We start from the raw sequence: 21,996 nt of genomic DNA on the forward strand, positions 1-21,996 counted from the left end.
CAATCAAACCATATCATTCTTCTTACATACTCCAACCAAGAATATTTACTTGTTCAGCGTTCCCAAGCAATTAAATAAAATCTGACTCTAAAATATTTTTGCACATGCCTACAAATTATTGGAAAGATATGAAAGAAAGGATTCATACTAATAACCACACTAGTCAAATCACTGGAAGAGCCAGCAAGTTGCTAATACTGGAGAACAGGAGGCCTTGAGCAGAGCAAAAGGTCAGTTCTCCACAACTTAGTTGTCTGACCACCTCTGCTGTCTCTCACAAAAGCCAATCACAGAAAATTAAATTGCTGCTGCCTATTAAGTGTGTGTTTCCCTTCCACTCCTATTAATGCTTCCTCTTCACCATAGAAAATACACTTTCTAATCAATACCTTCTACTGTTTTTCATATGCTACTACTTTAGCATATGAGCTCATCTCACAAGTGGCAAACCTATCCCTGCTGTATTAATTATTCCAGTTTTTAGTCAGCATTTCCTAACATTTCAAGATTGCATTTTATAAATTCAATGATTGTTAAGATATTTTGCAGGGTTTTTTGCCTAAGAGGCCAATTTTACTGCAGCGTGAACTAACATTAGAAGCAGAAAATAACCTATCATCAGCAATTCTCAAATCTGCTGAGGAGATAGGTCAGGTAGGGGATGTTCACTACTTCTGCTTAACTTCTTCCAGCTGCCCTTAGCTGGAGTCTGACTCCTACAAACTGAAGAGATGTGGTATGATCAGTGCTTATGCTGTCAAAAACAAGACAGAGCTTCTGTTACATTTTGCCATGAAAAATACAGCAAATAAAAACCAAGTAAAGATGTTCATAAAATACCTAGAGGATGATGTTTTACTGTCAGATAAAATCTGTTTCTTCTCAGAGGTATTGCTTGTGTGCTCCTGTCGTGACCTCTCTTTTTCGTCACTTGGAGCTCTTTTCCAGCTTTTGTCATCAATTTGTTCCCTAGTACCTGATGATTTTTGATCAGGTATTAATTTCTCATTGCTATCTTCTGTGTGTGTTCTGGTCCACAGTGCAGTATCCTCACCAGGTTTCTGGAAACGGCTGCTCAAGGAGCTATGAGCTGACAGATTGGAAGAGGAGTGCTGGGACTTGGAGTCTCTGGGTGCACTGTAAGGTGATAAATCATCTTCAGAGGGTTTCAAAAATTTGTGTTTCATGTTGCTTAGAGATGAACTCTTTTCCTGATTTCGTTTTTCACTGGAGTATTTTTCTGCTTTGGAGCTGTAGCCCCTTAATACTGAGTCCATTCTACTGTGTCCACGTTCCTGGTCTGCTCTTGATGCATCTCTTTTGTAACCCTTGTCTTCCTGTGCCCACCCCTTGCCATACTTCTCCCAATAGCTCCCAAATGTGTTTCTGTTTTTACCATCTTCATCTCGGGCCGCTTTTTCAATATGCTGTTCTTTCCTCTCTTTCTTCTCTTTCTCACTTTCTGAATAGTCAGTCTTCTTCCATCTTCCACTTCTATGATAATTTTCCGTTTTGGATGCAGCTTTTTCAGCTTCTTCTAATCGTGACTGAAATACCTCCACTGACTAAAGGAAAGAATAAAAAAGTCATACCACTTTTAAGGCCTTGGGGTATTGTGTAAGTATTTTAAATCTGCTATAGGATCCCATATATTAAAAACATTTAATAAGAAAAATATATTAAAGGCTGGGTAGCTTTAAACCCTTCATCACTTGAGAGAAGCTTCAGAGGCTGTTTTTTCCTGCTTCTTTTCACATGTCTTAGACTACACATTAAGTACTTGTGCCTTTATATGAAAATAACCTTTTCCAAGCATCTATTAGTATGAAGAAAATTTAACTGAAGATCCTTACCCCATATCTCTCAGCTACAATTTCCTCAAAATTTCGTTTCTCTCTCTCAGCCTGCTCCTTCATCCTTTGGTATGATTTTCGCAGCCAACTTAATCCAGCATCTTCTACCACTGTAACTAAAGTAGAAAACAATGAGAGATTGTAGTTTCACATCTCAAGTAATTATTCCTATTTATCCTTACTCTGTATGTGACATTAAAGCTTCACCTAAACTTACTGCAAAAATTGAAGGAGTGCAAAAGAAAAACAGACTTAATATACAAATACAATCACATATTTTCATTAGTTAATGCCGGTTATACCTCAGCAATCCACTGATTTAATTTAAGCTTCTCTAGTTTATCATAGAACACAAGAAGTTTCCAAGACAAGAGTGGCAGATGAGAAGTTGTAGAGTTTCTTTATGACATTAAAGAACCTTCCTGTTGTTTCCATCTGTGTCCATCCTCGGGCATACCCCTTACACACAAACAAGTGAACTGCCTTTCTCAGAAATTGAATGAGTAACCTACTGTTTCCCATGTGAGAAGCTAGCAGAGGTCCTACCATTCTGAACACACACTTGCTGATGCCTGTCATCTCCTACAGATCGCTGATCTCTGTGACTCCCAAAAGTGGGCATGAGGCTAATGGTTTCTGGGACAGACTTTCCACAGGGAAAAGCCCTCAAAAAGCCACAGACCTCTTATCACATAATAAATGTTTCATGACATTACGAAAAAGCTTTTTATTACTGTGTTTGCTGGAAATGGGCAGGATAACCCAGGGTAAGGAAAAAAGTGAAAAGGCTAGAGAAATAATATTTTTCACAAACTGCATCTGTAATGTACTTCATTTTGATGTGACTCAGCCTTCTGTGGGTGAATACTTTAAAACTATAATTTGTGCAATGGAATGAAAGGAACCAAATTAATTGACAACAATTTATCTTGTCTTGGTTAAATCATGCTTTTCTTTAATTAGTTCAAAATGGAGAATTTCTGTAAGGATATTGAAGGTCAAACTACTCAAGATTAAAAACCAGTGAAGAGAAATTCTGCAAAACAATGTACTATGATACTAACCCAATATTCACTATGGAATTTTCATCCAAATTTTACTTTATTACATATATTAATACATGTATTATTCATAACTCTGTTACAACAATACGAAGAGTAATTTGTTAGCAACACAGAGAACAGAAACTAGAGACAGAAATTTAAGATTATTACTAAAAGTTGCTGTTTACCTTTCTTAACTGAAGTTTCTTCATCCTTCTCTGGTGGCAAACCTGTACCACCGTCTTTCCAATAGGGATTGAGTTCTCTCTCAGACAGCATGGCCTAAACCAGAAATAATTTTAATGTGTGCATAGCATATGGTTCATATTTTATAGAATATCTGATAAATTTTGAAAGACTTGTGTGTGAAGTCTGTATTATATTGTCAATTCATCACCACCACTTTCATGGCCTAAGCACCTGTTGTACACACTGTTTTGGGGACCAAAGGAAAAGCAGACACTCTGGTGTAGAAAACACAGGAGGTATAAACCTGCATGGACAGCAAGTAGTTGGGTGGGAGAGTCTATAGAAATCATACTTTCCTAGGATTAAGAACACATATAAATTGTCATTAACCATTTAATACATGCTGACATTCTAGTGATTTAAGATGTCCACATTAAACGGTCCTCCAACACCTCTGAAATAACATTCAGGAAAAAAAAATCATGCGGAGAAAAAAATGTTTGAAGTATTAATCCCTTGTCAAAAGACAATAACCAAGGCTCTGCATACTACACAAGAACAGTGATCCAGGTCAACCTGGTTCCCAGGCACAACACAGCCAACTGGAAAACCTAATAGCAACAAACAGCCCACTGTGAGGTATGAGGACAAGGAAATATTAGCTAGTGATCAGTAATTATCTTTTCAGATCAGACTACTACATTGCATCTAAGGAAGTGAATGAACAAATGAAGGAGCCATCAACTGTATGTAAACAGAATTAATTCAATGACAGCAACCCCTTCTCCAGCCAGACCCTGAGTCACTCCTGTGTTCACCAACAACTGAAACATGAAAGGCACAACAATTGCTCTGAGTTCTTTCTTTAGGAAAAAACAAGCCTCAGCACCATACACTTTAACACAGTAACTTAAGTGAACTTTATCACACGAACCAATGGTGCTCCTTTTACACACCACAGAGAAGGCCAGACCAACAGTCTGTCATTGTTACTAACAGAACTTAGTACTAACAAAAGTAACTTTCTCCTTACCTAGAAGATAGTTAAAAGGCTTTTCTCCACAAGATAAGCCTGAAGTATGAAACCTTCCATCCAAGCACCAATTTAATTAAATTCATTACCACTTTACCAATTATCAGGCATTAGTTTTAATAATAAAGACTTACATATTCGAACCAATTTATTAGTTTATACATGACACAAAATTTAGTAAAATGCAGATAAAAATTAAGATATTAATTCCTCCTACCTGCTGAAGTTCTTGAGCTTTCTGTCGTTCCAATACTTTTTCTTTGTGTCTTTCACCTTTGACAGCTGCTACTGATGTTGTTTTCAATGACATGAAGTTTAAATTCATCCATTCTTCTCTCTTTAAAATAAACACAAAGAATTAGTGTTCATAATTCCAACAAAAACATGGCTTATGTACAAACCAAACCAGTGCAACTACTGACAAATGTTGCTGACAATAAACAGTATAGGTTCTACAAACGCATATGAAATACTTCAGTGAAAAGCAAACATGATTTTAAGAACCCTAATCTTCCAGTTTTTTAATACTCAAACAGATTTTGTGTCTCCCTGTAATATGAAATACATATTTACAATGGTATTTAAGACATTAGTAAACATGCAGATTGTACAGAATGCTAATTATTAGTATAAACAAATACTGTACAAATCATTTTGCTAATTCTAATCTCATGATCTCTTACATTTCTTCTGCTGTATAGAAAATCTGTGATCAGTACCTGAGCATAGTTCATACCTCAGATATCCAGGCACTAACTGCACTCTCATATTCAACAGTTCCACATCTAAATTCTGTGAACTCTACCCACAACAACAGCTAGAAAACTGCACCTACAAAACCTAAGCCAGAGCAAGGAGATCTTAAAAATGAGGACTAGTCTAAAGAAAAGCAGCACATTAAAAGCCTAGATATATCTACTACCTTTATACAGGTAAAACCTGAAGCCTCAAAAGCAAGCAGTGACATACACATTGTAAGCAATTACTCTATAAAGACAAGTATTTGGAGCAATTCTGTAATTCTAGTATGGCAACCAAAATGACAAGATTACATCTATTCTGAAACATGTCCTTGCAGAAGAATCTTCCTATCTTCAACAGAGTTCAAGTCTGAGTTGTCAATCTGAACAGATGCTATATGTCACTTTCTCTCTGTTACTTAAAAATTATGTTAGGCAACATGCCAGAGAATTTCAGAGGTGAAACACAACATTCAATTTCTCAGATCTCCTCCAAGAAAGAGAAGGAACTGAAAAATTATCTATCTTCAAGTGATTCAATAATATCTATGTCCAAATCAGCAAGCTATCTGCATCAACAAATGTGGATGTGCACGGGACCTCTGGCAGTCATCTGGTCCAAACCCCCACTCAAGCAGGGTCACCTAGGGCCAGTTGCCCAGGATCATGTCCAGATGGCTTGTAAATATATGCAGGGATGGAGATTCCACAACCTCTCCAGGTAACCTGAGCCAGTGCCTGATCACCCTTGTGATAAAACAATGTTTCCTGATGTTCAGAAGCAACATCCTGTAATTCCTGCTCATTGCCTCTGGTTCTGTCTCTGGGCACTACTGAAAAAAGCCTGACTCTGTCTTCTATTTAGGCTTCAAATCTGTGGTTTGGAGATTTTTGTTTCTGTCTTTCCTTTTTTTTTTTAAGTAAGCACTCTGGACTAGTCCAAGATGGGTCACATAGAGCACCTTAGGTGTGCTTTGAGAACACTTCTTCTAATTTAGTTTAATCCAACAGGATATGGATTTATGTGCTCCAAGAGCTCTTCATTACGTGGGACAAAAAACATAATGTAGGGATGACCATGAAATTTCTGTCAAAAGCACATTCTTTATCCAAAACCACACAAGCCTAGGAAACACATCATACAAAAACAACGCTTGAAAACAAAATGGTTTTGCAGTATAAATTATCAAGACATTACTTCATACTTTATACTTTTCCAAGATAGAATTGAGAGACCCTTTTTATTTCTCCTAACAAGATGTACAAATTCAGAATGAAAAGCAGGGACATTTTTCAGAAGAAAAAAATTGAGACACTAAATTAAAAATCATTTTCACATGACTAAGGATATCATGGTATATGGCTACACTTGTTTCTAAAATCACCACAGTTCATTTCAGTACTACATTACAGTATTACATTTTCTAGAATAAATACTGCTCACTGAGCTCAGAATTCACCTAGGAAGACCAAAAGAGGCACTGATGTCATAAGTACTATTGCTGAAAAGTTCTACATCTCTCTTTCTTGTATCTGTTTAAGCACCATAGAGGCAAAAATTTATTCAATCATAGAACAGCCACCAAAATTATGAAGAAAAAAGTAACATGTCTAGTCGAGACCTTTAAGATGATCTCTTCAAGAAAATCAAGGTAACTTGTTAGAGCCTCAAAACCTGATAGAAGGAATTGGTGCAGGGCAACATTAAGAGTAGTGCCTTGTTAAACACTAAGGATTATTAGGTAGAGAAGTCTTCCAATCAATGAAAAGTAGCATTTACCCAGCTAAACAAAGACATTTGTCTGTAAAATAGGTTTTGCTCAACACCCTGCAAAAGAGCTCCCAAGAAACCTAAGCACGTTTCACAAACTTTTATCTCTGGAGTAGCTGTGAGCCTGCTCACCTGCAGGGAAGGCTCTTTTGCAGCATCTGGTTGCTTGTTGATCTTCCAAGCCTTTTCTGTGTCATCTGACTGTGACACATTTGACTCAACCCATTCAACTGAAGAATCCTAAAAAGAGAGTTTAATGTAAAGAATAAAAATAATACCTTAACACCCTACTTGATAACATGCAATACTTAAAATTATATTGATAATTAAAATAAATGCTGATTAGCATTATTAATATAATACTGTTTAATATTTAAAAATACTGATAATAAAACCAGAATATTGATATTCCCACAGAAGATTGTTTCTTCATGATCCGAACACTCCACCACACTTCATGAGCACATCACAGTATGCAACACTAGCTCATACTGGCAGTTTATGTGCATAACTCTGCTAAAATGAAAACCAATTGCGTTTATGACATAACAAAAACAAAATTTTAAAAAATCTAAATTCATTACTAAGTATGTTTCTCATTTAAAAAGGGGCACAGCACAATATGAAGCACGGTACATACTATTGCCTGCTATTTCTGTATCTAGCTTCCTACACTTGCATTTGCAAACAGTGTACTCACATTTTTCACTTGAAGCCAATAGGACTGCATTGAACAGAGTTTCTTTGTTATTTACATGAACCTGTCTTAGGAGTAACAGAGTTTGGATGGAAGTTACAGCCAGGACTGTGTTGTATCCTAGGAGTCCCTGTTGTGATCTGAAGGGTTTTGGTTACTCCCATGGAGAATGTGGGACATTTGTGCCTTTGGTTACTTCCCACACTGGTATTATAGTTCATCTCTGATATCAATCCCTGAGAAATAAATCTCATTATAATGCACGTTCCTTCAGTCCATAAAAGCAACTCTCTGAAAATTCAAAGTAACAGTGCCACCTGACCCGCACCAAAAATGCTGGGAAGATGTTTTCCACAATGTGGCCAGAAGGCAGCAACCAGATTTCAAATGCAGTCTCTGCACTGTTTTGCCAGAGTGCCCTTCCATGTGAAGGCATATCCTTACAGATCAAATGTACAAGTCCTTCAGACCCATGTTCAACTCCCATGTTGTTGGGAGTGTCCATGGTTGAACATCTGTGGGAAAAGGCAGAAGTAATTCGTGCTTAAAATCAAAGTCAAGTGTTTGCAATTTTAGACACCTCTTTCTATCATATACCACAGACTATGGGGTACCTAGGAAACTTTCCTCTCTCTACCAGAATGAGGATTTTGTTTTTCATTTTCTCTCTGCTGAAAAACTATAAATCCCTTATAGTTCCTAATGAGTGGATTCAATATTATAAAATTCACAAGCACTCACATAACAGCCTATTTTAAATTGATTAAATACTCAGTATATTAGAACTGACAAATTTTGCCACAATTTTTCCCAATAGAAAATGATGAGACTAAGCCTTAATTTTACTAACCATGTGCATCTACAGGGACTAAAATGGCTCAAGTTCTAAGACTGTAATTTGAATTATTTTAAAATTTCTTACTTACTGAAGAACTATCAAGTAAGTCATCCTTCTTTTCAGATTTTTGTTTCTTACTTTTCTTCTTTTCTTTCTTAGCTTTTTTGGAATGTTTATCCTTTTTCTTTTTCTTCTGCACAGAATGTTCCTACAAGTAAATGTTTGTGAATGAGATCCAGTAGACCAAATCACCCATATACAAAAAAAATCATCAAAACCTACTTACCAAACCACACTGAAAAAAGGTAAAACACACATAACTACCTTTTACTACCCTTTCTCTCTTCTATGAAGGGAGGGGTGAGCTGGGGTGGGGTGCTGGGGCAGGGACAGCATACCTTGCATCAATAATCAATTTTTCTTGCCCTCTCAATATTTTTTTCACTGGAACTAAGGCACTATAACTATACAGATAGTATCTACTACACTACATTTACTTTGGTCAAACCTGTTTCTTCAGATATCACTACATTATCAATTCACATCCTTCTCTTGCTGAAATACCTGCACACTAACAGCGTGTGATTATTCAGAGGCTCCATTAAGGTTTCTCCAGTGAATGACCACAAATGAGACTGCTATGAAGCCTTGAATCCTCCAGATTTCTTCCCATGGAACTATTATTGTCTGATAGCACTTGCTCATCTGCATTTGGTAGAAATTAACACTGGAATTGAATGACAAAATTTCTTCCTCATGGTGAGTAAAAGATTATTACTACCTTAAAAAAAGCTAATATCAAAGCATGAATGAACCAGAAAATGGGATGCTTTTAAGGATCACCTTAAAGCCCTCAGTCTTCTGTTCATATAAACTTGCTGTAAAGGTAACAATCTAATTCAATGATTTACAATTCTATCACTTTTTCCAGTTGTTCCATACGTTCACTCACATCAGCAGGCATCCATGTATCTTCACCTCCCCGATCCTTTAGCAGCTTGCAACTCTCCTTCTTTTCATAATTAATTTTGGCCTAAGATGAACAGAGAAGAAAAATAACCAGGTGGAGCTCAGTAGCATTTCCTTACAGACACACCTCTGCAAGCCACTCTGACACAACCATACACAATGTTGAGAACTGCAGTTCAGGCTTCAGAATGTTCCTCCCTTTCTGGCTATGGAGATAAAACTAGAAATACTTTTACTGCTTCTTCTGAAAAAATAACCATCACTGTAAACAGTTTCAATACCTAAAAAGGATTTTTATAAGCCACATCAATAAAATAATTATTTTTTCAGCCTCTGAAGTTCACTCTATTTTAAGCATAAATACGACTTTTGGAAGCAAGTTTACTGAAGTATAACTTGTCCTTAGGAAATTCTTTATCCCATCTATCATATGCCATATATCACCATACCCTGATTGAACAGGAGGAAAGTTATTTTATATTATAACAACCCTAATTTTGTGTTAGATAAGTCTTGCAAATTTTAACGTGCCTTTGGGTTTTTGTTTATTTGAGGAGTTTCTCTTAAAATAACTAAAATCAAAACAAAAAGGTAGAGTTTGGAATTTTTATCCTTAAACACCAACTTTTACCAGAAAGTGTTGTCAAACATAAGCCAAGAGAACACATACAAGTTTTAAAAAGACCAATATTTAAAACAAGCAAATAAAAAACTCTCAGGAGATTAGACAGCAGTTGAGGTCTTTCCTCCTAGTCACCTATCAGCTCTCCAGATCCAAGCCTGTTCCCTGCACCAGACAGTAACCTCCCTACCACAGGCCAGTTTCTCTTTTTTTGATATAGCCAAGAAGGAAATCTGCAGCTTTTGTCCTGACAGAAAACAATGCTTGCAGGAAGATGACCAATACACTATAAGGGTTCAAAGAACAGAAATATATGCTAAAAAAATAAGAAAAATAAGATTAAAAGAGGTTTTTTTTAAAGTGCTAACTCACAAGATAGGACTGCTGTTGTGTTTTTGAACATTGGCATCAGCATATTGAAAGCGGCACAACACAAAGAACTCAAAAAAAAAACCCTACACATCTGTGCCCAAACAAAACACTCTTTTAAACCTTCATTGTCTACTTTCTCAGAAGCTCCAGGTGAAAAACTTTCCAATGCACTTAAATGCAAGCAAAGCAAGGCTGCTACCCAGACTTCTTGATTTTAAACAAAGGAATACTGTAAAACAAACAAAAAATAGTATAAATCAGCTTGAATAAAGAGGCCAAGACTGAGACTTCCATCTAGAATGAAGCTGACAGTCTACAAAGGTGAATGCTACCTCTTAAAATTCAAAAGGCAGGCATAAAGAAAGAATGAGTTAAGAATACATTCAGACACCTATTCCAGTATCAAAACATTTTCCAGTTTATAAGTAAACAAAGCAACAAAAGAATGAGCAGGACTACAATTCAGTGAGAGTGAAATAGCTGTTAAGCACAACATAGCATCACCAAAACCACCCAGGACTCCAAAAAATTCAGGTGTGTTTCCTGCTACCCCTTCATGATCCAGAGAGGTAACCCTGGCCACCCTAAGACATCTAGGACAACACCCTTGAAAATTCATGCAGAAATCACTGATTTATACATTCTCTTCTAGACCATATAGACAATGATGGCCCTTTTGTCTTAAAAATATGTTCATCTGAGTAAAAGTAAACATGCCACATTTTTGAACAAGTGAAGGATAATAACCTCAGCTATGCAACTCACAAAACGTCTACAAGCCACAGACTCCAAACTTAAGCTTATAACTGGACAGAGATGAAACACTGGATATAAAGGGAACCTGAATACAGTTCTAAATGGAAAAAAAATTTTTAAAAAACCAAATCATACTCCGTTTGCTCCACAAGGAAACACAAAACAAGTTGCCAAGATGTAGATTGGAAAAAAAGACAGGCTTTCCCTATATACCATTTCTCTTTTGGTTGAGAAAGAACTGCAGCTGGAGTCAACAGCTCCCTTCCACCCCTTTTGCAGCTCTCAGGCACATAAATCTATAAATGCCACAAATAAAAGTCACTCAAGATCAACTTGTCACCATGTCTTCATTGTATATGCTCTCTGCCTGTCATGGAAGATTTAGCCTCTTATAATTTCCTATAATGACAAGTATATTTTAAATAACATTACTATTTTCTTCATGCTACCAAAGTGACAAATAAACATTGAATAAAATTAGGTTAATGTTACAAATAAGGTACAAAAGGAGCTTTTATACTTTTTATTAGATCCAAAAATAAACAGAAAAAATGAAGGCAAGTATTTAAGTAATTGAGATATATGATCCTGATGAAAGAGGTGGATCATCAGTTTGGCTGAAGTACACAAATACTCATTTAGAACACAGGTTGACTAGAAATCATCATCAGACTATAGATTGCTGTCTCCTGAATACTGAACGAAACAGGACTGGGCAAGGTGAATGTGTAGTGGCAGACTGACCACCAGGCTGTTAGAAAGAGAGACAGAAACAAAAGCATCAGGTGAAAGTTTGTGTCGCCTAGACAAAGATACAAAATATAGAAGATTCTTAAGAACATAGCTATGCAAACTCAAAAAAAAAAAAAAAAGCTGCCTAAAGATCTAAAAATATGGAAGTTATAATTTCACCTAAAATATCATTTTAACACAAGACTAGAAAGTTAGCAGCAATACCCTCTAAATCTTTCTACCTCTAAAATCTAGCTCCCTCAAATTAGAATATTCATTTCTTATTGTTCGTGATGCTTTCCCCTCATATACACACAATTACTTCAAGTGGAAGTGAGGCGGAAAATCTGCCTACACTACTTTATTAGCTTCAAAACTTACCTTTATATTCTACTTTTCTTTTCAAAAGCTGCAGGGCTTACTAGGATGTCATAAAATGTAAAAAATAAAAAAAAAACCTAATTAATTTCCCTGTCAGGCTTACCATTCTATCTATGAGGACCAACTCTAATAGTTTCACATCTGTCAACACACAGGAGTCCAAGCATTTAATTCACATTAAGGTTCATTAATACTTTTCATACCACAGGAATATCCAATAATTTATACTTTCCCCTTTACAAATGAGGTACATTTTAGGTCACCACAGCAATATTTTTAAGTTTTTTCTCCATAAATACAGGATGATTCTGAAATACCCCTCTTTCAAAAGTAATGCATTAATTATGCAAACGCCTGTGCATGTACACATGAACACATTATGAGCAACAACCTGTCAAGGAGGGCAAGCATCATGCTACACTACGCACTTCCGCAACACCCTAATAAAATTGCTCATGGTCTCCTTTGCTACAAAAACAAGGTGAAGTCTAAGGCAGGCAAGGCACTCTGCAAGCTCTGTTGATAAGATGCTATAAAAACCATAATTATTCTACAGCACTATGTCAGCATTTTTTGCCATGGTTGAAGAGAGCCACATTTTGCAGTCTTTAGCACGTAGGCGAAAGGGTTTTGAATTTCACAGATCCATCTGAATGTGGGAGGAAACCAAGTTCAAGGAAAGTGCTTTCTGGTTTTCATCAAGCAGGTCATTAAGGCCAGCCCGCCCAGTAGCTGACAACACTATCTACTAAATGAAGACTAAAATTTGCTCCAAAGCAGCCTGTAACACATTGCAGTTGCAAAACCCAAAAGCTATAAAAATTACATCATGCCACACCAGGAGGAAGCAGGAAAGATCAAAGACACTGCCAACAGCCAAGTTAGAGGTCACACAATAAATGGAGCTTGTTACACAGCAGTCCCTCAGGGATGTCCAGAAGGGATGGAGGGATGTCACCTAGGGCTAAAAATTCACTCCCCAGCTCACAGAAACCCTGACCAACTCTCTTTCCTGACCTCAACTCTATTTACTATTCCAGTTCTCACCAAGGCCAGGGGAAGTTTTCTACAGCACTACAAAGGCCTTGCAATTTTCCACCTATAACTGCGGTCAACCTCTAGTTCTTCAAATGATAATCACCACGATTCAATAGTCAACTTCTTCAGCCAAAAGAAGAAAAACTCCCTTTACCTCCATAAGCAATCAGAAGAAAATCTACAGCACAACATCAGATCAATACGGTATGACAAAAACATTCAAAAGAGAGAGCACCAGCCAAGCTGCTGTCCTGGCTACCTGTGGGAAGGGCAGGGCTCCATTCCCACATCTCTTCTCTCTGCCCCTCCCCTGTTCCCACCACCTCAGCCACCCAGACCTGTTTCTGTACTCCAGTCTCAGGGAAAGCCACTTCAAGGACCACGCTGACATAAAATGAATCCCACCAAAAGCAGGGTGTGGCTTCCTGCAGACCAAGCTTACAAGCTGCCACTCTAGCAAGGTCATCGAGGCTATCAGTCTAAGCACAAGGAACTAGGGGGAAAAGTGCACTTTGGGGAAAAGAACTGTGGAAAAAACTTCCTTTCAGCAACAGCTTTCTGTTAGGAAATTTCAAAAAATCTAACACCTAGCCAGTCCTTCAGACACCAACATAAGGCATTCAATGTATCTACAATCAGCTTTCTAATTTTAGTATCATCTCCCATGCTATCATACAAACCACTCCACTGTTTTAACTGTTTTGATAATCAACTATCAGAAAGGTTGCTGTGGCATGTATTACCCTCCCAGTTTCCATCAGTCCAAAGCTCAGGGATAGAGAGCCCTCATTACAACAAGTTCCCTCCAGGGAACTTGAACATGCCCTTCTTAGCAGTTCTGATGCTTTTATACCAATTCTCTGTCTGAATAACACACTTATTTTTGTGAATGCTTAGATTATTTTTCTAGTCTCAATATTCCAATTATTGCTACATCCACAAAGATTTCTCAAGGAGGACAACACTGGAAACACAAGAAAGAGCTTAGCTTCCACCCCAACGTGGCAACTTGCAACTGAGTCAGAAAGCTGCCTGCACCACCACCTCCTCCAGACAAAGCTTTGCCAACTGGAAAAAGTCACCCCTCTGTCATTTTCACCTGCCAAATGCGCAGAAGAAAGGTCACTGGAGCAACTATCACTTCAATCATTTACACTTTTATGATCAATAATCAAAAGTCAGACGTGATTTAAAGAGCAGGCTGCAGGAGATGTCAGCCTTCAACCAGAAACATCGGCGAGGTAGCAGTGGTTCTGCTGGTACACATGCAGACACAACAGATAAATAGAAGCTACTACTGCTAGGACTGCTATTACTGTAAACAGGTATTTTGTGTTAATGTAGGACCTCTCCACTGCTGTGGCAAAGCAAGCTCCAGAGGAAGGCCTTACAGAATATAACAGTGAAGACATCTGTCTTCATCACTGACCTTCAAAAACGATGGGTCTGTTCAAAGATGTTACTTGCAAAAATGCATAGAGGTGCTTTGACAAAAATCTGAAAATCTTTTGTGAAAAGTATTCATTTCTCAGTACCATTACTCTTCTAATATCTCAGACTTAAATGCTGAAGTGTTTATTTCGTTCAACAGATAGAGTTAGGGATGTAACACTTCATGAAGGATTTAAAAGGGAAAGAACAAAAAGGAGGTGCTTAGTATTACAGCACAGAATAAACTATAACCCCTTACAGAGACATGTTTTGTTACTAATTTCTGCCTAAGGAGAGATTTCTGTAATTTTCCACTGAAAACTGCAACGTAAAATACTGCCAAGCACTCCATCACCTCAGCAAATACTGATCACTGCAAAGAGCCAACTGTTAGGCTTTTAGGAGGAAATACCTGATCATACTTCACGAGCAAAACCTGCTGATTTCACAACTTCTTTAGAGCTCTAATACTGTGAATGCAGTGATACTGTTACACACTCGTTGTTGGTTTGGTTTGTTTTAATTTTAAGTTGTATTTTCAAATAAAATAAAACAAAAAATGTAAACCAAAATTGAAGGGAGAAGTTGAAGTCAAAAGCATCAAACAAGATGCTTCCAAAAATAATGGCTTGCAAATCTCAAATCAATTTTTTCAGAAATATAAATAAGTAAAACTAAACACATAATTTCTTGTTTGTGCAATGAATTTGTTTGATGGTATCAATTTATTTTCACTGTTTCAATAATATACATTATTTGACTGAAGTCTTATTTACCTACACTCAACGTCCAGTCTGTCAGTAATCCTTAAAAATCAAAAGGCAGGATTTTCTGCACAAGGAATGGTCAAATCACATCACCCTCAGAGGCCAAAGAGTGAAAGACTCAAAGTCCATGGAAAAAACCCAAGTAACAGAAGAGCAACCCTAAAATACAAAAATACTGTATGATACCACTGGTGCAAGAATATTCCAAAATTTGAAGTCTTGATAGTTTGTACCAAGAAAAGAAGTGTTCATGTCTAGGAAAAATACACATTCCTGCACTTACCAAAACAACCATCAGATTATTTTCTTGCTGTAAACTTGTAAACCAAAATAGCAATGTCATGAACTATTGTGCTCATCAAAACAAGATGCTATTTCTGAAGCTTAATAACAATTTGCATGTCAACACTTAATTATTTGATTACTGATCATTATCATAAACATTATCAGCCGCTGGGCTTTATCAGTGCAGTTTGGAAGACAGACTACACAAATAAAAGAATACACCTCCAAAATTTAAAAGGGAAATCTCGATCAACGGATTGTGTGGCATTTTGGTTCTTCAAAAGAAGTGTAAGTTCAATATTTCATAACAAAAAGCTCCTTAAGGTGAGTTGGCTGAACATCTCATCTTTCCAGAAACAGAACTGCTAAAGTACAGTTATTTTTGCAAACTTCTCAGATTACCAGAAGCAAAGAATACACAGCTTTCAAACTGTATCTCCCAAAGTAAAAGGCTTCCAGGATCGCAATCACCAAATAACTGTCTTGACTATGTTAGCCAGCTGTGGTAAGTTCCTGAAAATCTCTTGCTGCCTTTCTAACCAAAACAATCAAAACACATTGAGAAAAAGTCTTGCAATAGTTTTCTCCCAGTCCTGTTCATAAAATCATTAAATATCCTGAGTTGGAAGGGACCCACACAGATCATCAAAGTGCAGCTCCTGGCCCTGCACAGGACAACCCCAAGAGTCACACCACGTGCCTGAGAGTGTTGTCCAAACATTTATTGAACTCTGTCAGGCTGGTGCTGTGACCACTTCCCTGGGGAGCCTGTTCCAGTGCCCAATCAGCCTCTGGGTGAAGAACCTTTCCCCAATATCCAACCTAAACTTCCCCTAACACAGCTTCAGGCCATTTCCTCAGATCCTGTCACTGGTCACCACAGAGAAGAGATCAGTGTCTGCCCCTCCTGTTCCCCTCATGAGGAAGCTGCAGCCCGTGATGAGGTCTCCCCTCAGTCTCCTCTTCTCTTACACTGAACCAGCCAAGTGACCACAGTCAGTCCTCATACGGCTGCAACCTCTAAGCCCTTCACTCTATTTGTGGCTCTCCTTTGGACATTCTCTAATATTTTAAGTCTTTCTTATATGGTGGCACCCAAAACTGCACACAGGATTTGAAGTGAGGCTGCCCCAGTGCAGAGCAGAGTGAGACAATCCCCTCCCTCAACTGCCTGGCCGTTCCACTGCAGCAGGCAGTCCAACCATAATCCAAGTAAAGCAGAGAAAGTCAATACACTTAGGACATTAATCTGTTCTCACACAGGCAGCAACAAGTCCATTTCTGAAAAGCAGACAGCAGAGTATTAACGTGGCAATTATGACATCCTCACGCTTGCACATTAAAAAATGCTAAATTGACTTTTCACAGAAATAACAGAATAGCTACAGAAGAAGTCTTTAAAATGTTGCCCTTTGACATAGCTTAATATTTTGTTATTGGGTCCATAAATGGGAAGAGGAAACATGCAATGAGTTTAAAAAAAAAAAAAAGTTTAATTCCTAAATTTCTCTATTGGCCAAATTAGAGATAAAGGAATCTCTACGCTTCTTTTGGCCCACATGGACTTGTACAGGATAAAATGCTTATGATACACTTTAGCTACATTCTAAAACTTTGGTATAGAAAAGGGGGCAGGGGGGGAAGCTCCCAATCTTCAATATGTCCTCTCCTTACTTCAACTTTTCAGTCTTACTGCAAAGAAAAAGAAGTAGTTCAAAGACATTCATAAGAATTCATTCATGAACACAGCAAATTCCACAAGCAATAGTAAAGAAAACCATTTGATCATTAATGTATGTTTCAGTATTACCCAATGCACTCAAGACAATCTTTGAAAATCAAAGAATCTGACTTAGCTTTAGTTTGTTTGGAAGTGAAAACATAACAATGAGGAAATATAACACAGACTCTATACTGTGACTTTCAGTAAGAAGCTGAAAAGTCACATTGGGGAAGTTTCTCATTGGCCATGTAGGGACCAAGCACCTATAATGGTTAAATTCTGTAGAAAACAACGGCATTGTCTCCAGATCCATTCCTACACTCCACAAAAAATGGATCTGAAGAACCACAGTGGCTAGTATTTCACAAATTATACTCCATTATGTTTCCCTGTATTGGATTTCTCAGTGCTCTGACATTCTCAGACCCGAGAATCTAAGCTAGTATCCTAACTAAAAAATGTCCAGTAATGCTCAGGAAAGCTGAAGTGTATACAGGCTTAAGTCCAAAGTGAGCCATCTCCAAAATATTCCTGGAACTTCCAGCAATCTGGGGCTCAACAACTTTTCAATCAATAACTTTGAACATGTATTTTAGATTTTAGGCTACTCTTATCTGGATGGAAGTGCAGTGCCAGTATTTGCAACATGCTATACAAGAGACTGTACAATTTCTCTGTGCATCATCTGAAAGTTCCCTTCTTTTGTCTGCTCTGAGTTGGCTACCTGCAAATCCCTTAATACAACCTAGTTCTTGACCTGAAAGGACCGGCAGACAGCACTTCTCTTTTCCTTCTCCACATCATTTAACAATTTACAGAATTCTCTTGTATTAACTTTATTTTCAGCCTATCTTCCCTCATCTCAAAACCTCTAGAGTCCTTGGACAGTCTGCACCAAGATCATCTCTGCACCTTTCCTCCCACCTTCTCCGAGGTTGTTTGGTTCTTCTTGAGATGCTGGGACCAGGACTGCATAAGCTATTTCACATTGCACAGAAATGATGTGCAATATGTCTGCGCAACCATTTGCTTTGTTCTTTCCTCTTCTCACAGTAGTTCTAACACTTCATCATCTTTTGTCTAAGCAACGAAGTAACATCTTTATAGAGCTATTTATTCCCCAGTTGTTAGTTTTGAATGGTAAAAGCCAACTCTGAGCCTACTGCTGTACACAGAAAATCAGTTTTGCCTTACTTTAGAAAATTAGGGTTGTGCATTCAGTTTTCTTTAGTATCACACAAAAATTGCACATATATTTTAAGATATTCATGTAGGAGTAATTTGTATTCATTGCATTTTAAAAATATGCTGAACAATACAATGATGGTCTGTTTCTCATTCAAGTCAAAGAAAATGACAACATTCAACACAGATCCGACATACATACCTTTTAATATACTACATCTAAGCAATAAGAAAACACATCAGAGTTGGTTTCATTCTAAAAACTCCACGTCAATTTCTCTAATATTCTTCAGCAAGGCTGATGAGCAGAATATATTGACACTAAGAGTTAGGACCTGTGAAGCTACAGTATCATCAAAGGACTTTTGAGACATATCCTAACAGTGTAGTCAGAAGTGTAGCCCCTGTACTCAAGATACCATGCTTTTTAGCAACAACTCAAACTCTGCCAAAAACAACCTGTGCCCTTTCTCCCCACACACTGTCAGTATGAAGAAGTGTTCTCATTCCCAATGTCAACCTTTCCCCTATGAGAGTGGCTTTGGCTCATTGCTGTTGTGTTTCTCCAGCAACCAAACCTCCTTCCACAGCTTTACTGCCTCCCTAAACTGAGACCTACCCAAACATGATTAGAGGTTAAATACAAATTCATTGCCTTTTCCACAGATTGCAGCATATTTAACACCAGTTGCTATAAAAACATCACAAAAGCATTTAATGCTACATGTAAAATATTCTTACTTCAAATTAACAGTATTTTAGAGGTAGTAACAAAAGAAGTTAAAAGCATCCACAGAGATTTTGGTAAGAGGAAGTTGTAGCAAAATTTTTATATAACATCCTCACAGGACACTTTTATTTCATGTTAAACTGTTGATGCAAACAGAAGCAAATAGGAAAAGAGGAAAACTATGATTTCATAAACTACTGCAATGTCTGACCCTGTAAAAAGCTTCCACAAAAATTAAGCATTTATCAATGTTTTTTAGTCAGGCTGGCAGCTTGTCACAAGTGGATCCTCCAGGATCAATACTGGGCTCTACAGGCTCAACATCTTCATAAATTATGTGGATGATGGGACTGAAACCTCATCAAGTTTGCTGGTGACACCAAACTGGGTGGTGGACATGTCACGAAGGCAAGACATCCTACAGAGACACCTGGAGAGGCTGGAAGAGCAGGCTAGCAAGAAATGTATGGAGTTTAAGACAGTAAAGTGCAAGGTCCTGCACGTGGGACGACATAATCCAAGAGCCTGGCACAAGTCTGGATCTGCATGGCTGGGAAGCAGCCTTGCTGAAAGGGATCTGGGGGTCCTGGTGGACAAGCTGGCAGGGTCAGCACTGCACTGCTGCAGCAACAAAGGCACTGGATCCTGGGCTGCATCTGCAGGGGCATTGCTGGCAGAGACAGAGACATCACCACCCCACTCTGCTCAGCCTTTGTCAGGCTGCACCAGAGCACCGTGCCCAGCGCTGGCCCCCACTGCTCAGGAAAGACATAGATAAACTGGAGTGTCCAAAGAAAACACATGAAGATGATCACAGGGCTGGGAAACCTGCCCTGTGAGGGAAGCCTGAAGGAGTTAGGCCTTTTCTCCCTCAGAAGAGACACCTAAGGGAGGAAACTAGCTCAGTGTGCAGCTGCAGTGTGAGCTGCAGGTTGGGCTCTGGAAAATGTTGGGAGCCCGAGGCAAAAGGCTGTGAACTGGTGCTGTCCCTTTGCACAGCAGACACACCTTTGGGGCCAGCCAGGAGAGCAGGCACTCAGAGACACTGCAGGAGCCAGGGACTCAGCAGGAGCACCCCAGACTATCGCACAATTACGACTGCAAGGGTATAAAAGCTCAGGCATTTGGTTGTTCAGGGTCCCTCCCTGGAGGCACCCAGCTCAAGCTGGCTTGGTGTTCTGCACCACAATTAAATTGTTCTAAGGATCCAGATGTCTGTGACTCTGCTATGGAACACCTGGGGTCAAGCTTGGTAAGGGAAACTTGTCTGACTGAGTGTGAGCGGTGCGGGTAGGGAGTCAAGCAGAGCACGCATTGGCTCACTGGAGCTGCCCTCTGCAAAGGGGCTTCAGTGCCAGCAGTGACAGCCTCAGGCGGTGGGAGTGGGATTCAGGTGGGGGACTGTGCTTCCTGAATGCTCAGAAAGGAAAGTTTCCTTAACCCCATCACTGGAGTTCTCAAGACATGACTGAACAGAGCACTAGATAATCTCACCTTGGCTCCCTTTCCCACAAGGGGTTGTCCAAGTGATCTTTCAAGGTATTTCCAATCAGAGCTGCTCTAGGATTCTAAGCCAGTGGCACTGGCCCAGACAGCTTGCTGTAAAAGTGGCACCAGCTGAGAAGGCAAGGTAAAGTAGGATAATAGTGTCCTACATAAGTTTTGCTTGCTGTTAAGTGTATTTTCTGAACATCCAAGAGGTTGAACTGAGCAAAGGAGCACTCCTAAATACATCAAGTAAAGAAAGCAACAGACATCTTAACAACATCAACAAACTTTTGCAGGGTAGTGTGATTCACTAAGTTAAACGTATTTCCTTTCAACTGCTTGTCAAAAGGGGGGAAATCACTGAAGGGAACTTTTATTGCCAAGAAACTGTTCCAAAACTGTACAAGAGAGATGCCCACATGATACATTACATGAAATCCTCTCTCTTTCTGCTTTGCCTTGAGAAAAGGCATCGCTGTTGTGCAACCATCAGGCTACTCAGGCCATTTTCCCACTACTTATTTTCTGACAATGTCTTTGCCCAGTAAGATTTGGTTGCTGCTTACTCTGGCCTTCCTTTTGTCAAAAGCCCATCACCACAACCTCATACTCTTTCCATACTCTGTCTTCCTCTTACACTTTTCTTGTTATTCCCCCTTAAACTCCAAAATAAGCCATGTCACCTAAGTGATGCGCCATTTACAACTTCAGCATTCACTTTACCTCCAAGTCACAACAAGAATCACCACAAATACCAAAATCAGCATATAGGCAGATTTTGAACAAAATTCATCAGGATTAGCACGGGTCTCCAAGTCACAGCAACTCTACCAAAGCACCTGTGAGTGGGAGCCTCCTAATTCTTGTCTTACACTACAGCAACATACCAGGCAAGTCATCAGGCTCCCACTTCTTAACACACGCACACAACTTCAAGTTATTACCACTCCATGACCAGAGTGTTGCAATGGAGAGATACAGCCTCTTTAGTAAAGACAGACCACAAGACAAGGAGGAGATGCCTTTCATGTCTCATTTAGGAAAAGGCTGAGAGCTGGGCCTGTTTAGCCTAGAGAAGGACGGGGAGTGAGGGTGGTGCCATCTTACCAATGTATAAAAAAATCTGAAATGAGAATGTAAAGACGACCGACTCCAGCTCTTTCCAAAGGTGTAAGCACAGAAATACATAATAAGTGGAACACCAAGAGGATTAATACCACAAGTGGCAAAACGCACGAGATCAGGTGGGTGTCACGCAGAAATTCCAGAGAGCGTCCTGCCACTCCCGGTGCCGCAGCCCAGCTCCCCTCGGCACAGAAGGGGCTCTCCCCACGTTGTCCCCTCCCCAGGCTG

General features: G+C 38.8%; 1 protein-coding gene across 1 annotated transcript in view; it reads right to left on the reverse strand.

The window, feature by feature from the left end:
* Positions 1-21,977, reverse strand: part of CWF19L2 (CWF19-like 2, cell cycle control (S. pombe)) — a 68,179-nt gene extending 46,202 nt beyond the window's left edge. Inside the window, exons 1-8 of the mRNA XM_017729514.1 lie at positions 21,880-21,977; positions 9,117-9,197; positions 8,253-8,372; positions 6,762-6,869; positions 4,336-4,455; positions 3,085-3,178; positions 1,854-1,969; positions 841-1,565 (exon numbers count right to left, since the gene is read on the reverse strand). Of these exons, the coding sequence (XP_017585003.1) occupies positions 841-1,565; positions 1,854-1,969; positions 3,085-3,178; positions 4,336-4,455; positions 6,762-6,869; positions 8,253-8,372; positions 9,117-9,128 (1,295 nt within the window). The 5' untranslated portion in view covers positions 9,129-9,197; positions 21,880-21,977. The remainder of the gene's footprint in view (positions 1-840; positions 1,566-1,853; positions 1,970-3,084; positions 3,179-4,335; positions 4,456-6,761; positions 6,870-8,252; positions 8,373-9,116; positions 9,198-21,879) is intronic.
* Between the last annotated feature and the right edge of the window lie 19 nt (positions 21,978-21,996).

This window comes from Corvus brachyrhynchos, unplaced genomic scaffold (genome assembly GCF_000691975.1).
Source record: "Corvus brachyrhynchos isolate BGI_N302 unplaced genomic scaffold, ASM69197v1 scaffold253, whole genome shotgun sequence".
NCBI lineage: Eukaryota > Metazoa > Chordata > Aves > Passeriformes > Corvidae > Corvus > Corvus brachyrhynchos.